The sequence below is a fragment of the Atractosteus spatula genome, chromosome 27, assembly GCF_055471065.1.
Source record: "Atractosteus spatula isolate fAtrSpa1 chromosome 27, fAtrSpa1.hap1, whole genome shotgun sequence".
Taxonomy (NCBI): domain Eukaryota; kingdom Metazoa; phylum Chordata; class Actinopteri; order Semionotiformes; family Lepisosteidae; genus Atractosteus; species Atractosteus spatula.
The window spans coordinates 4,931,026-4,946,319 of record NC_142732.1 but is presented as its reverse complement, the minus strand read 5'-3'; the positions used below and the strand labels follow the sequence as shown (position 1 = coordinate 4,946,319).

At 41.2% G+C, this 15,294-nt stretch overlaps 2 protein-coding genes across 3 annotated transcripts; one reads left to right on the top strand and one right to left on the bottom strand.

Annotated features, from left to right (window-relative positions):
* Positions 1-1,116: 1,116 nt before the first annotated feature.
* bkgd (beta-keto-L-gulonate decarboxylase) lies at positions 1,117-5,210 on the bottom strand. 2 transcript variants are annotated; one of them, XM_088907211.1, is made up of 8 exons: positions 5,089-5,210; positions 4,769-4,867; positions 4,488-4,561; positions 4,047-4,148; positions 3,297-3,473; positions 2,495-2,644; positions 2,041-2,157; positions 1,117-1,488 (listed from the first exon to the last, which is right to left on the bottom strand). In XM_088907211.1, the coding sequence occupies exons 1-8, from the start codon at positions 5,138-5,140 to the stop codon at positions 1,315-1,317; spliced, it is 945 nt and encodes a 314-aa protein (XP_088763337.1). In that variant the 5' UTR covers positions 5,141-5,210; the 3' UTR covers positions 1,117-1,314. The 2 variants fall into 2 exon arrangements, with proteins under 2 accessions (XP_088763337.1, XP_088763338.1); XM_088907212.1 differs by lacking the exon at positions 4,488-4,561 and having other exon boundaries at positions 5,089-5,197.
* A 1,841-nt stretch (positions 5,211-7,051) lies between these two features.
* Positions 7,052-15,074, top strand: LOC148814233 (uncharacterized). Its single transcript, XM_088906769.1, has 6 exons — positions 7,052-7,205; positions 7,696-8,063; positions 9,116-9,455; positions 10,520-10,674; positions 11,002-11,050; positions 11,797-15,074. The coding sequence occupies exons 2-6, from the start codon at positions 7,834-7,836 to the stop codon at positions 13,867-13,869; spliced, it is 2,847 nt and encodes a 948-aa protein (XP_088762895.1). The 5' UTR covers positions 7,052-7,205; positions 7,696-7,833; the 3' UTR covers positions 13,870-15,074.
* Positions 15,075-15,294: the final 220 nt, after the last annotated feature.

Genomic DNA, 15,294 nt, shown 5'->3' with positions numbered 1-15,294 from the left:
GTTTATACACTAAAGTATAACGCCTGAAGACGCAGTCCTTGGTGGGGACATTCAAACGATAGCCAGTTCAAATAATCCTTGAAAGTAGTCGGAAGACCTTGATTTGTAAAAACATGTTCCAGACGTTTGCAGTAGTATTATGTCATTTGCTGTCATCGGAAATATAAGGAGATATCTAATAAAATAAGAGTATTAAATCCAAAACTAAGCCTAGTGCCTAGCTAGACGCTTATCATGCAGGAGTTTGTCACGGTATCCGTAGCGTTAATTGAGAGTAGTTTACACCACGCTGATTGGGATAGAGTCCCAGTTTTAGCGTTAACTCGAGCAATACTGGAGTACTCCTTTGGAACACTGGGATGGCCTGGAGCAACTAATAGTGTCTCACTCACTCATGATAGCATTATATATCATTATGCAATATGTATACTGCAACGATATTGTGACCTTGCAGATATAAGCCCATAGCCCTTAACCTATTAATAACATTATTATTATTACTTATGATAATAATACCTTACACTTATATAGCACTTTTCTGGACACTCCACTCAAAGAGCTGTACAAGTAATGGATAATCCCACTGTCACCACCAATGTGTAACCCCCACCTTGATGATGCGACAGAAGCCATAGTGCGCCAGTACACTCCCCACAAACCAGCTATCAGTGGGGAGGAGAACAGAGTGATTCCTAGAACCAATTCATAGATGGGGATTATTAGGATGCCATGATTAGTAAAGGCCTGGGGCAAATTTGGCCACCCTACCCCTACTTCTCTGTTATAGGTAAAAGAATTGGTTCCTGTTCTAGCACACTTCCAGCTGGTGCTAGACTATTATTAGTGCAACAGATTGCAAAATGTCCCTGAATCTTCATTTAAGTACTGTGCTTCCTTCTGTCAACATTTTTGTGAGCATGCATTTTGTATTTTTGCCCACTGGGAAACAGCTAGGAAGATGTCAAACAATATTTCCCGATATCAGTTTTAATTATCGCTATTGCCAAGATCACTAATAAATGCAAAGACAAAACGCAGACATGTATTGTTTGATACAAGCGTGTACATATTCATTCTCACATACAGTAAAAGCACTTACACTGAAGGAGGCTCAAAGTAATTTATGAATGTTTATTTTTTTTGCAGCAGCTACTAAGAATCAATGCATTTTATTCTTAGTCAACAAAGAGACAAAGGACTGGCAAGGACATAATAAGGAGCCCTTTGAGTAAATGAAGAGGAATAAATGTTGAGTTTCTGACTTTTTTAAAAATCATGATCATCTAACAAAGGTGAACCCCTTTCTTCCGGATTTCAGTCCCGCCCGATGTCGTGGGTGATCTTAGGCCGGTCGATGCGGTACACGAGCTCGGCAGGCAGGAAGTAGCCCAGATACTCCACTGTATCTGGGGTGGTGTCAGTGTAGTAGTGCCCTCCTTCTCCATGATGACTAAAGCAGTGGGTGTGTTCAAGTCGCAGGTCCAGTCCCTGCAGAGATGGGAGAAAGAGTCTGAATATAGGGGGCGTGAACATGGGAGGCACAAGTCTGTCTGTTCTTGGCCAGTGAAGTAGTAGGGAGACCAGTTAGCTTCCTTGTGGTTACGATGTGACAACACCTTGGAGGATGCAGAGCACTCAAAAGAAAATTCTCATGAACACAGCAATCTTCACACAGGCAGGCACCCAAGATAGAAATCAAATGTTGAGCTGCTCTTTGATTGTTTTGTCTTAAAAATTATTTCTACACATTTTTTTTTCAAATACACCTTTTCAGGTGGACTCTAAATAGAGCAAGAATGCTATATCAGAATACAGATATTTGCTGTGTAATGTTTGCAGTGACAAATCTTTGGTGAGGTCTTATATGCCTACAGAAAAGAACTGTATTGCAGAATAGATGTGGTCAAGATCTACATACATATACTGCAAATGCACATTTGCATTAAGCATTCTGCTGCTTCTACTTTCCTAAAGCACAGCTAATTAAAATGCTACTAACTTTTCACATTTTTAGAAACCTCATGGACAGGTTTTACTCACGGGATCCTGGGACACGAGCACCGACTGGCAGATGAGCGGGGCGCTCATTTCGAAATGTTTCAGCCACTTGTTCACCTCCTCGCCCGTGTGGAGAGGGCACGCGGAGAATTCTCGGGGCTGCAAGCATCAAGCAGGACAGAAAATCACAGCCAGCCTGCGCTGTTGGTGGGCTGCTCCTTTTATTTCCACAAACAGAAAAGCACTCGTTCCGTGTCGGCGCTCTGAACTTCTTGACAAGCGCTCGTGGGTGAAATTGTTTAATCAGCAGCGCTACAAGCTGCAGCAGAATGTTTGAGCTGCAGGAAAAAAAAATCTCTCTTTTTAAGAATGTTTTTGGAACAGACAAAACACACTGTTAGCCTCAAAAAACTGCGCAAAACATTCTGACGTGAAGGCAAAGCTCAGATTCATAAAATGAGAAATTCTAGATGGAATGGCTAACTGGAATTTTTACCATAACATGAGTCTTGGCTTTCCCTTTCTGAATCACAAAGGTTCCTCCCATTGCAATATATTTGTCATTGTAATGCATCTCTAGTGTCTTCCTCATACTGGTCACGAGACTGATCGCTCCAGTTCTCCTGCTGGCTTTTACTTCTATAACCTGTTAAAAAAAAAACATGGTTTAAAGATTGCCAAAGCTGTTCATTAATGATTGTCTGGAGTAACTCATGTTTAGTTTCTGCTACAGAAAACAAAAAGGATCTTTGACCGTGAACTCATCCTCATCTGCAATAATATTGCAATAATTCTATCCTTCTTAACCACAAAAATCATTATGCAAGAGCGATGTGAATTATGCCTGACAGTAAATATCAGGCAAGCAATTTTCATCTTGGTCCTCTCTCTTCCAGAAATACCTTATCAAATATACACACATGTATCAGTGACAACTCTGAGTCTGTCGAATACAATGCTGTCTTCATCCTTATTTCTTCTCATTTCTACCTCACCCCACAGAATCTGTCACTTAAGCTAATGGAACTCCTACTTTCTAACCCCAACACTGTTCGTAGATTCAATGGGATTCTGTATTGCATGATCACATGCCCATGACACAATACTAAAATAGAAGATCAAATTCAAAGTGTTAAGTGGGCAGTGCAAAGCTCAGGTCCCACTTGTATTAAGACAGAATAGCATTGCTTAAAACTAGGTGCCTAACCACTAACCAATAAACAGTGGTCATTGCATCATATTGAGAACAACACCTGCCATGCTCCTTAGCACCTCATACAGCCTTCAACAGTTCTTGCCTTTCCAGATTTCCCTTCGCATGCGTAAAGATTAGCAAGGAGTCCAAAATCACAATCCTTGAACTTATCGCTGTATTTCTCCAGCAGGCATTTGTCATCAACCGGATTGATAGATGCGTAGTAGCTCCTGTTCACTGCTGACATCCCATCATTTTCTGTTCGAACCAGAGGTATCAGCTGGAAGAGGAGACAGAACCTTAGAATACAGAATTGTGGGACATTGCAGAACGGCTTTGCAGAATTCATAGCTCCATCTCACCATCACATTCTCCACTTAATAGTGCTTTATAAAATGTGTTATTGTTTTATCCGACTAATAGGTTTCTTTGTGAGTAGATTTCTCTAGTTAGTAAATTTCATCTTCAGCAAAAACAAACTGAACCAAATCCCACACCTTCTTATTTGTTTGGGTACATTACTCTTACAAAACAGTGCAGCTGCTTTATTTCCAGATTATTTAAAAGCTTTGTGCCTCTTTATCATATGTTCTTTTGTTCCTTTGAGGGATTCTCATGTGATTATAAAATTGCTCAGAAAGGGGTTTTAAATTAGAGCTACAGAACAGGACCACTCGACCTGTGGCCTTTTCATTTCCCTGGTGTGACAGAATTTTGCTTCAGCCAGAACCGAAGGTATCAGATTGCGAATCAACCAGACTGCAGTAACAGCCTGGGTGCTGGCTGCAGTAGAATTCTGCAATGGAGTGGAGCGGAAGTAGCACAGCTCTAGAATCATGTCAACAAACATTACCTCAGCGTTCATTCCTACACTTTTAGATGAAGTGGCCCCTGCCCCAAGAATGAACGCTCCAGGTAGTTCTACTTCCTTAGCAACAGTGTCCATGTCATAGACCTAGGAGAGAAAGAAAGCCTACAGTTCACTCCGCGTACAGTCTTTCCTGAACTACACAAAACCGAAGCGCCCTGGTCTCAAAACACAACTCACCAGCATGGGCAATAATCTTACACGGTATCTGTTTTTAGGCAATGAGTCAGCAGGGTTGGCTTAATTGAACCTTTTGTACTGCAGATGAAAACAACATTCTTGAAACTTCTTTCCATCATAAAAGAGAGAACAAGCCAGCCACTTTGCATTGGTTTTGATATCTGAAGCAATGCACTTGCCATATAGAATTCCTTTCGTAGGTGAATGAAGCACCCTGCCGTTATAACAGATATTTTAGACTCTAACCTTATCCAGCTGTGCCACGGGAATCAGATATGGCACACCTCCTACATCGGTTATCCGAGGTTTACCACAAATTCCTGTCGGGGAGAACATACCAGACTCTGAATGTTTAATTTTTGTATTGATTCTTGCATTCAAGAAGAAGAAATAAGATTAAAAGCACACGAAGTGTTTCAGTAACAGGTGACAAAGCATTTCTTGTCTCACATTGCTTCGGGTGTTAAACTAACTAAACAATAAGGAGCTGAATCCCAGCAAACAAACTGGAGAGATTACTGACTTACCCTTGGCTGGAAACCTAAATGGATCCTGGGAAAGATCTGGACATTCAACCACAGAAACGTGCACATCAGCGAAGTTTTCCTTCAGTCCATTCTGCAACACTGAAAACCCCAAAATATGGGATGATATTCTGTCAGCTCAATTTGCAAAGAAAACAAGACATGCTTATGCATTGTTCAGATATCCCGTTAGATAAAAGCTAAAAGGGAATAATTATGCAACTGAAGTAGTAGAATATGCACAATATACAATCTAGTTGTTATGATGATATGAAACGATTCCTTAAGGAGGAACAATGAAAGTTTTAAAAGGAACTGCATACCTTCAGATAATTCCTCTAGTTTTGGGACAAAGAGCTCAAACTTTTCGGTCATTTTGAATTCAGCCGTTCTTCTTGCTAAATCAGCAGAGGTTGAAGTCCTGAACTAGGGATGGCCAACTGTAAATTGTGATTGGTTGTCTTTTTCCCTTATTTTGACTCCGAGTACTCTTTCTTTAATATCCAGCAGGTGGCGCGAAACACTAAGAAAATAATTTTACAGGCTGCGTCTCATTGACACGCATTTGCTGAGACCCATCACTTTTCACAGAAAGAAACAGCTGTCTCGGGTTTGTATGTAGTTTTGCAACTGCTATAAACTCGGTTACATTATAACACCATTCTTTTGCATACGCTTTTGAATTCGTTCGATTGAAAAAAACTTCATACAACAATGTGTGGAATTCTCATTCCAAAAAGACTGTATTAAAACTAATAGTATTTTCTCTTTAAGATTTGTATATTAAGTTATTTGATCAGTTCCTTCTCGAGCAGGTTTTAACAAAATCAAAATAACCTGGGCGTTGGAAAGCAACTCGGTTTATGTTATATCCAGATGAGTTTAGTTTGTAAAATAATTATTTTAAATCAGAACTCGGATCTTAAAAACCACGCACGCTTTGAAGGAAACGGATTGCTAATGGAAAATGTTGCAATATCACCTGATATTCAAACTCATGAATGGTATTGTCAAAATGAAATTAGAGGACAGATGCAGAGTCAACACTGGTGAAACACGAACGAAACATGAACCACAGGTGGAAATTAAAAGTCCATTAAAGAGCATGAAGCATTTCTTTTCATACTGGAAGAAACGCCCCACGCATAGTAAACCGTCAAACGACTGGATGAGATTTTGGTATCAAAACGTAACTCAAAAGAAACAATATGGGCCGAATGGAATCTTTCTGCGATATTTATGTTCTTTTGAAGTATGTCTTTGGTTTACTTATTTAATTTAAACACGTTTCAGTTCATTAAATATTCATTGGTGCCTGTCTTAATTTGCTCCTAGTTCAATGCGCAAAACAAGCTTTTAATAATGCGTTTTGGTTTCATGAAACTGTTATCTACACCCAAGTATATGTACTGAAACGTAACGTAACGACGACAGTCACCGATAGATGGAGTTGAACTCATGAGAAGTGTTTTTGTGCTTGCAGAATGAAACTCTGAACTCATAGTTTGTGTATGGTTGTCCATCAGACGATATCATAGAATCCCCGGGTTGCGTTCAAGATAAGTTTCTTACTAACTTAATAACTCAAAGTTTCTTCTGATTCAAGTTTCTGATGCTGTACAGTGTGCATTAGTGTGATAATTAAGACGCAACTCCAACAGGGTAATAAAAGCTAATGAAAGTTAAACTTTTTTATATATCAGCAAATAAACACAACGGATCTCCAAAAATGACGCAGGTTGAAACTTTCCAATATTAAAATTTTCCACCAGGTTTGAGTGTCTAATATTTTGGATGTGACCATGAGTACTCATTGTGCCATCTGTTGTGTCAATGGTAGAATGAATACTGAAGTACTATAATGGTTGCATTGCAGTGCAAATGTTTCTACATATTATTTCACCCATCTTTGGATTTTTCATCCGGTAGTGTGATTGGGTAGCTTCTCAACTTAATTCATGTTTTACTATTAGATAATATTTTTCACGAGTAGGTCTTTTTTATTTCATGTCGCAAAGTTTAGGGGTTAAACGATGTGAACGAATTATGTTCATTTACAATTATTTTGGAATCTACGTTAAACTCCTGCTTTGTCCAAAATGTACCCGTTTGTCCTTGTAAGTACAATGTGTGACTGTATTTTATACCTGGAAATTAATCTGTCATTGTACCTACTGTAGCTCACATGCACGTTGTAGCACAACTATATTAATAGCGGGCATTCCACACCTCCTAAGTAGGTGGCGCTAGCAGATAAAATGAGCAATAGTTCTGCTATAGTTACACATTGTCAACCATAGCTCTTCTGTTTTGAATTCGCAGATGCCCCCATAGTCGAGTCGATTTGCAGAGATTATTTCTCTTTCAGCAGCGATTACAGAAACGGTTCGCTGAAACTCTCCTAAATTCCATCATGCTCATCGTGATAAACCGAGTCAAGGTACAATAATATGCGTGTATATGCATATGTAGCGCCAGGTGTCGGAGATTCACGTGTGTTAATACAGAGCTTATCCTGTCTTGCTTCAGTGCTTTTAAAGTTTCTTCACCCTGCGTAGACACAGTGTTGCAGGTTTTACTGTCTGCTGTGGGTAGAGTTTTCCTGAAAGGCTGAAGTGCGTTTAGTTGAAACTGCTGTTTCGTGCGGGGTGGGGTGGGGTATAGGTTTTCCAAAATAAATTCAGATCGGAGGCTTGCAATCATAATAGACACGGAGGGGGGGGCAGGTTCCTAGTGTGAAGCGCTTTATCCATGTTTATTTTCATTCCTAGAACGGCACACTTACATCATAATGCGTAGATATTTTAAGAAGCATTAATGCCCTTTTTTGGTCCAGAAATCCTCGTTTTTTTAACCGGGTTATACGGTAGAGTAATGTACATACAGGCTGCATGTGCATTTTGTCAAGTTCTGTTTTGTTTCATTTTCAGGGACAACTTCCTGACGCGGCATAACCCCCCGAAATGGGCTACGTGCTTTTTTTTCAGACCAGAAGGAATTGAAGGGCGTTAGGAAATGGAAGGGGATTGTAAGAACATGTCTATGTAACGCGACACCGCCCGTCAGACATGGCCGCTTCTGACAGCGACGTGACCTATGTGTCGGACATGGAGAATCCCGCAGAGCACTCCCAGGATGGCATTGTGCCTGAGACGGAAGAGATCGTTATGGACACTGAGCCAGAGCTTGGAGCCATCTCGGGCATGATGCCATGTCACACCAGAGACAATGGAGCGGCAGAGTCCACAACATGTGTCACGAGTGCCCCTCAGAAACCACCTGCAGTGTCATCAGATAGGTGAGAGCAAGCTGGCATGATAATAATAATTGCTTACACTTATATAGCTTTTTTCTGGACACTCCACTCAAAGCGCTTTAAAGGTAATGGGGATCCCCTCCACCATCACCAGTGTGCAGCCCCCACCTGGATGATGCGACGGCAGCCATAGTGCGCCAGAACGCTCCCCACACATCAGCTACATCACATGATGTTGGCAGTCTTGTATTTAAACCCCAGTTAGCTTCTATAACAATAACAGCCTTGTTTATTGGAGCACAAATAAAGATACAGAGGCAGTGGGTGAAAAAAACACAACCAAGTCACTGGTGCAAGGATAGGACTGTACAACGCATCCACCTTGCGTGTTGGCAGAGGCAACCTCGACAGTGACCTGTTTCTGGACTAAACGCATCTACACATCTACTGCTACATCTGTTCTCTTTCTTTTTCTTTTTCTTTTTCCCGTTTACAACCACTTTTTGTGCAATATATGCCAGGGACCTGTGCAATACATTTATATTTATATCTATAGTTACATCTATATTTATATTCATATGTGTGATATGAGTGTGATACGATTTTCTGTGTACTGTTCTGTTCTAGTTTGTTCTTGTGAGTCCGGACTGTGAGTAACTCTTGTATTGTATTGTATGTATTGTACTATTATTATATAATTCGTTACACTGTGGCTGTGTTGTGTGTGTTAAGCTGCTGTTGCACTGCAATTTCCCTCACGGGATCAATAAAGTATCTATCTATCTATAGTCAAATACTGTGTACTGGACCTTCTGATCTGTTCCAATGCAGGATAAGTGTCCAGTTACTTCTAATTAAGTAGCTTGTTGTGTCAAAGACCTATGCTGGGATTGTTTGTTGTTGTAATACTTTTCTCTTTGTACAACCAAATGTCTGAACAACAAGAAAAGATTGAGCCAAATCTAAAAAACAGATACCTCCACTCCACTGCCTTTATGTGTCTCTGTGTGTTTTGACGTTGCCTGTAGGTATCTGTGAAACGAGCCCCTGTCTGTTGGGCGGGAGGGTGTTGACGTCTTCATCCTGTCTTTCAGCGAGTCCGATGACAGCCTGTTTCAAACGCAGTGCAGTCCGGGGGTCTTGAGGAGGGGGAGACGGGAGCGCCCACAGAAGGACCGCGACCTCGGCGATGGGCGAGGGGGGACGGGGGCCCTGGGCGGGGGCGAGAGCGATGAGAGGGAGAGCCGAAGCCCAGACGGGACGCTGCACAAACAGAGGGCCTTACACAAGAGGCCTGCCAAGACCAGCCCTAGGCCAAAGCAGAGAAGGGAGAAGGTCAGGAAGGTGATGATCTGGAAAGGGCTGGAATTCCCTTTCCTCGGAGAGTTTTACAGAATGAAGCACCTGCCCAAAAGCAAGATCTTAACCTACGAGGTAAAAAAAAAAACGGTCATTTCCTCTCGATCTGTTGATTGTCTTTAATAGCTGTAAAAAAATTAACAGTCAGTGCTGATAGAACAGGACAAAGGTCTTTTTCTTTGAATTGCCAGAATTGTCTCATTGCACCTATTCTTTTGTCACTTTTAGTCTGTCAGATGTAACAGAATTCATGTCATTGTGAACGGGTTTTTTATGTTGTGTCTGAACATTGATCAGATACAGAACAGTCCCCTCCCCCCCCCCAGTTTTCTTTATTACACTGTTCTGATGGAAAAGTGGATTCATTATTATGATAAAAAATTAGATGCAGATCAAAGAGAGACTTACACAATTGTCCTACCAGTCATTGTTACATTCTGAGTGATCACCACCCTTAATATAGAGTAGATAATGTATTTTGGTGAATTCATTGTTTATATTTTTGAAGTGATGTTTAGTTTTTTTATCCAAATGCCATTCAAATTGTCATGAGAATGTAAAGGCCAACAATCTATAAAAGAGAGGAGACCAATCTATCCTAGTTAATCAATAAGTAGTTAATCTGACAAATCTCAACAATTTCTTGAAAGAAGCCAGCGTATTGGCTTCAACACCGTGGCTGTGCAGCTTGTTCCACAGTCCCACTACCCTTAGTGTAAAGGCCTGACTCCTGTTCTTTGTTTAAAGAGCGCTTCTTTGTAGGTTTTGCTTGCACCCTCAGGTTTGTGTTTCACTGTTTATTCGGAAGAAATTATTTGGGAATGGATTTTGAATATTGGGTTTAGGTCACCTCTTAATCTTCTGTGTTCAAGACTAAAAAGGTTCAGTTCCTTCAGCCTGTCGGTTTAGGGACATACGAGAGGAGGCCATCTATCTCCTTTGGAAACAGTTAATTAGTTGAAGGATGTTATCCACCCTTTTCCTGAAAGAAGCCAGGGAATCTCTGCATCAGCTTGCCTGTACGATATCCTGACCAATAAGCACAATGACATAAGATCACCTCCCAGGCATTACAAAACGGGTGTCAAATTTCACGATATTTTGACATTTAGTATTATTTTTCCACTATTGTTGAACAGCAAGCGGCACTCGGAGGATTTCTGAAGTGCGTGATAAAAGTCAAGGGTCGGAGGTGTCTCAGCAGTCTGATCAATTCGCCGAGTACGGTCTGCGCCGCGGATGGTTACAGTGGCCTGGAAGAGAAGAGAGCAATCTCTCCCACGCCGGAGCCGGAGTAAGTCCGTTTTGTGTGAACTGGGGAAAAATGCAGCAAGTGTGATCCCCGTGTCTTCTAAGTTGTACATGCTCCGTTTTTTATTTCAATAAAAAAAAAATCTTATTGTATTGTGACGCTAAGCGCTGGAATTCTGTTGCCTTCTTTGGGACACTCGGAGGTAGACAGTTTAATATCTAGCTTTGGGGAAGTGCTTCCTAAGTGATACTGTAAATTTCCTTTTGCTAGGAAGTGTTTTTTATTTTTGGAATGAAGTACCTGATCTTGATGGGTGGCTTAATTGTGGTTTGTGCTCTCTCCTTCCTGTGTGTGTTTGTGAATATCCAGAGCAAGAGATCAGTCTGAGGATGACCACAGAGATGATGTCAAACTAGTGGTAACGTTCTCTTTATTATTGTCTTACATGACATTTATTTACACTGCCTTAAACTAAAGCAGTACCGTCCTGTATAGTAAATCATGACATGGCGTGATCTGTAGGATTAATTGCTTTTTTCCTTATGTCATTTTTAGTTGTGTAACACCTAATGTTTCTTTTCATGGGTTTCCCACAGCTAGATACACGCGCTGTTTGGAGTACAAAAGATGTAAAGAGTTGTTTGGCTGATCTGCAGAATAATTGAGAATTATGATTATCTATTATGTATTTCTTTGTAACACTGCACGTTTTAACGTTTTGACTTTAGTTAACCAGGATTATACACAATAGTCTATAAACCTTAACACTTAAACACTTATTCTTTAACTTTGAATATTTTATAGATTTAAAAAAAGCTTAGACCAAAATAATAAAATATCTGTAATGTTGTGTTATTATATAATATTTGTTACATAACATTTGTGTCTTGGTTACGTTTAATGCGGTATTCATGCTCTTTATACAGAACAACCCTGTGCATAAAAAGTGCAATAAGCAAACTTCAGGTGCAATTGCTACTATGAATAGGAATTACAGTAAACCTTTTGTTAAACTGTTTAAATGCAATGGCATAGTACACACTTTCTTTTTCTATTCAACAAACATAAAGGCCGACGCATTTATTTCTTCATTAAAATTTGAAATTGGAAAGAGGTCAATACCCATCGGATTAATTAAAATGGCTTTTAATTGTTTCATTCCAGGACCTGAGCTGTTTTATTCAGAAGAGGAAAAAGAAAAAGTGCTCTGGGTCACAACACGGGGACAGGGAGCAGAAGGGAGGTGTGAAAGAAAGGCTGGATGGGGCTGTAGAGCTGGATTCTACAGGCACAGAACAGTCGAGGAGCAAGAAGGAGAAGAGGGAAAGTAAAAGGTGCTTGAGTGAGGCCGCAGACGACTTTGGACTGCCACCTGACCCGAGAGAGAAGGCACAGAGTAAGGGCAGGGTTTCGGCACCTGAGGCCCAGTTGCTAGATCCCGGAGAGCAAGAGGAACTGATGGCGAAGTGGAAGAAAAGGAAAAGGGAAAAGCACAGCAGAGAGTCAAAGAGAAAAAATAGGTACAAAAACAGAAAAGAGGCTGTAGAAAGAGCTGAAAATGGATTGATCATTGAGCCATTAATTGGTGAGGCGCAGACAGCCATGCGTGTGAACTCAGGCCAGCAGGAAGCTGCTCCTCGGGACTGTGACATAGCCGGCGATGAAGCTCAGCACGTCTCTCAGAGCAGCAGTTCAGACATCGGAGACATGTTTGCAGCTTGTCGCAACGCCTTTGGGCCACGGAAGGGCGAGAGGTCATCGTCAGATGCCTGTGGGTTTGGAGAACTGGGGCTTGAAGGCGCCAGTGACGTGTTGCAGGACACGACGCCTGAAGCGGTGTGTGATGAGAAAGGAAGGAAGAAGAAGAAGAAAAGAAAACGCCACAAAGGTGAGGAAGCGAGTGGGAGTGGCCCCCTCCCTGAGCCATCGGCTCACACTGTGAGCAGTGAAAACCTGCGGGAAATCAGGCATGAACTTCGCACAAGTGCGGTGGGGAGCAGGACTACTGTAAGCGGACGCTGTGCACAGAATCCAGACGTTGCATTAGAAACAATCCAAGTGGAAGACGCAGAGCCCATGCAGGTTACTGTGACCAAGACTAAAAGCGATGAAGAGGAACGAAAAAAGAAAAAGAAGAAAACAGTGAGAGAGGAGGGTGGAGACGTACAGGAACCCTTAAGCCAGAGAACAGAAAATTCAGACAGCGTCCGTTCTGAGAGCAGTCTTGCGGCAGACGGCCCTGATACTTTAGAGCAGAGGAACGAAGGTGGTCCGTCTGATACTTCGCCACGTCATCTAGAGATGACTAGAAGGATGAAAAGCAAGGACGATGATCCCGACGCTGCGAGAGAAGAGAAGGGGGAGAAGAAAAAAGAAAAAAGGGCAAAGAGAAAGGGAGAAGGGAGACGAAAAGCCGAGATGCTTTCTGAGAACACGGACGGAACGCCGACTGGCGAGAGTGCTGACGATCCGGCTGGACTCTCAGCTTCTGAGAGCAGGGGAGACGAGAACACCGTGGAGGTCACAGTGCTTGATTCCAGGGACACGGCAGAGCTGCAGAGGAAGAAGAAAAGGCAGAAGACGGCGTATAGCGAGTCTTTATCTGAAGGAATAAGAGCAGATGGAAACGAGATCATGGAGACACTTCGAGGAGGGAGTGTAATGGAAGGAACCGAGTTGACAGGCAATGGCAGTAGGTGGACATGCAAAATGAGGCTGTCCAAAAAGATGAAACGAACATCTGTAGGGTTAGGCTCCAGATCCCATCTGAGTTCTTCAGAAGACCTCGTGAGCAGCTATGAGAACAGCAGAGAGGCTTCTCTTGTAACTCGCAATGAGTTATCTTCTTCCCAAGAGCAGGAGATTGAAGAGTCCAATCTATCTGGGCTTGGTTTGCAAGACCTGAACATGAACCTAGCAAATGACAGGAAGCAGCATAGAAAACATAAGAAAAGGAAAAAGGAACAAAAAAACACCAGTCCACATGCGCTTAGCCTGTTTTCCTTAAACCCTTCCGCAGCAGAAGTGACTCAAGGTGAGGTGTGTTTGGGAAAACAGTGTCCGGAAGTACTGTCCATGGCAGATGACCGCACAACCAACGCATCTGATGAGGCTCCACCAGATGATCCAGCACGGACTGTGACTTCAAAAGATGAGGGAGTTTCAAAGAGACGGGCTAAAAGAAAACTGTTCAATGTAACATCATTTGACATGTTTGATGCTTCGTCACCTACCTGAGTTGAGGCTTTAAGCAGTATTCAGAAAGAAGACCAAGGCTGCTGCTATTCGCACACTTCTATTGTGACAAAGTGAGAATTTTCAGAGCTCTTTGATGCAAATCGGAATTTGTCCCCCCCCCCCCAAAAAAAAACTAAGAATTTTATTTAACCTTTTTAAATTTAGGACGTGGCACTATGCGAATGTGAAACAAATCGGTTTTGTAAAAAAAAAAATGGGTTAGAAAAATTGAGAAATATCATTTTGTCCCTTTAGACCACACAATGCATTGCACTGGAGTCCCAGTTTTTTTGTTCATCGGAGGTCTTAGTTTAACCTTTATTTGAAAATATCAAAGTTTCTTACATTTGGAACATTTGCAATTATTTTCTGCTGGAAGATATAACATTTTAGGTTGCTTATGATGAGCAGAGGTTAAAATGAAAACTATCCAAGGTCAATTGAAAGTTCGCCACCGTAACGGAGTTCAGCTGGGTCAGAAACTCACAGGTGTGTTGGTACTCGCAGCTATGACCGTTTCTCCTGGGTGAACAATACAAAAAGCAAAGAGAATGTTGTTTTTATTGCATATGCAGGATTTATTGTTAATAATGTAGACCCTAAAGCACGGGCTCATATGTTAAAATGTTCAATCTTATGTCAATGTCATTTAGAATTGTTTTTACAATATCTTGAGCACTCCAATCAATAGCCCAAGTCAAACGAAAGGACTTCTTCAGGATCAACAGCGAAGCACCAATCCGAACACAAAGCAGAAATGATGGGGAAGGACTGAGGCATTATTCTATATAAAGGGCCTGGACCACTGGACCATGCATGCCTTTCCAGCTGTGAAGAAAAACATGCCTATTCCTAAACAAGGATTCAATGAAATGACAATGAAAAACAGAAAACATGGTTTTAAATACACAGATCTCTTAAACAATGAAGTAAAGGGGAAAGTGTATTTTTTATTTAATGGAAGAACTCTGTAAAGATGTCAGTATTATCAGTATTTAATTATTTAATTTGCAAAATATATAGTAAAGGCTTTGTATATACTGTATACATATGTAACTGTACATATGTGTGTTACTGGCTTGCTGAAAGCAAACATTGTTCTCATGTAATGTATTTAATATTAGTATACCATTATTGGACAGCATAGGATATTTTACAGCATGGACGTCTGCAGTTCTCAACGTGAAGGAATACAAATGAAAATCAACCAATTTGCCTAATCCCATTTGGTGGTATTAGCCAAAGTGTGTTAATGCTTTCTTTTCAAGTTAATAACTTCGATTATGTTTTATTTCACTAATGACGTGGCAGCGGAGAGTTTCTTTTTTTTTCCGTGTGTGAACGATGACCCAGACCGTTTGAAAATGGAGTTATTGCAACGTTTTATGAATTTGTTTATTTTACAAATAGTTCATTCCGGGTGCG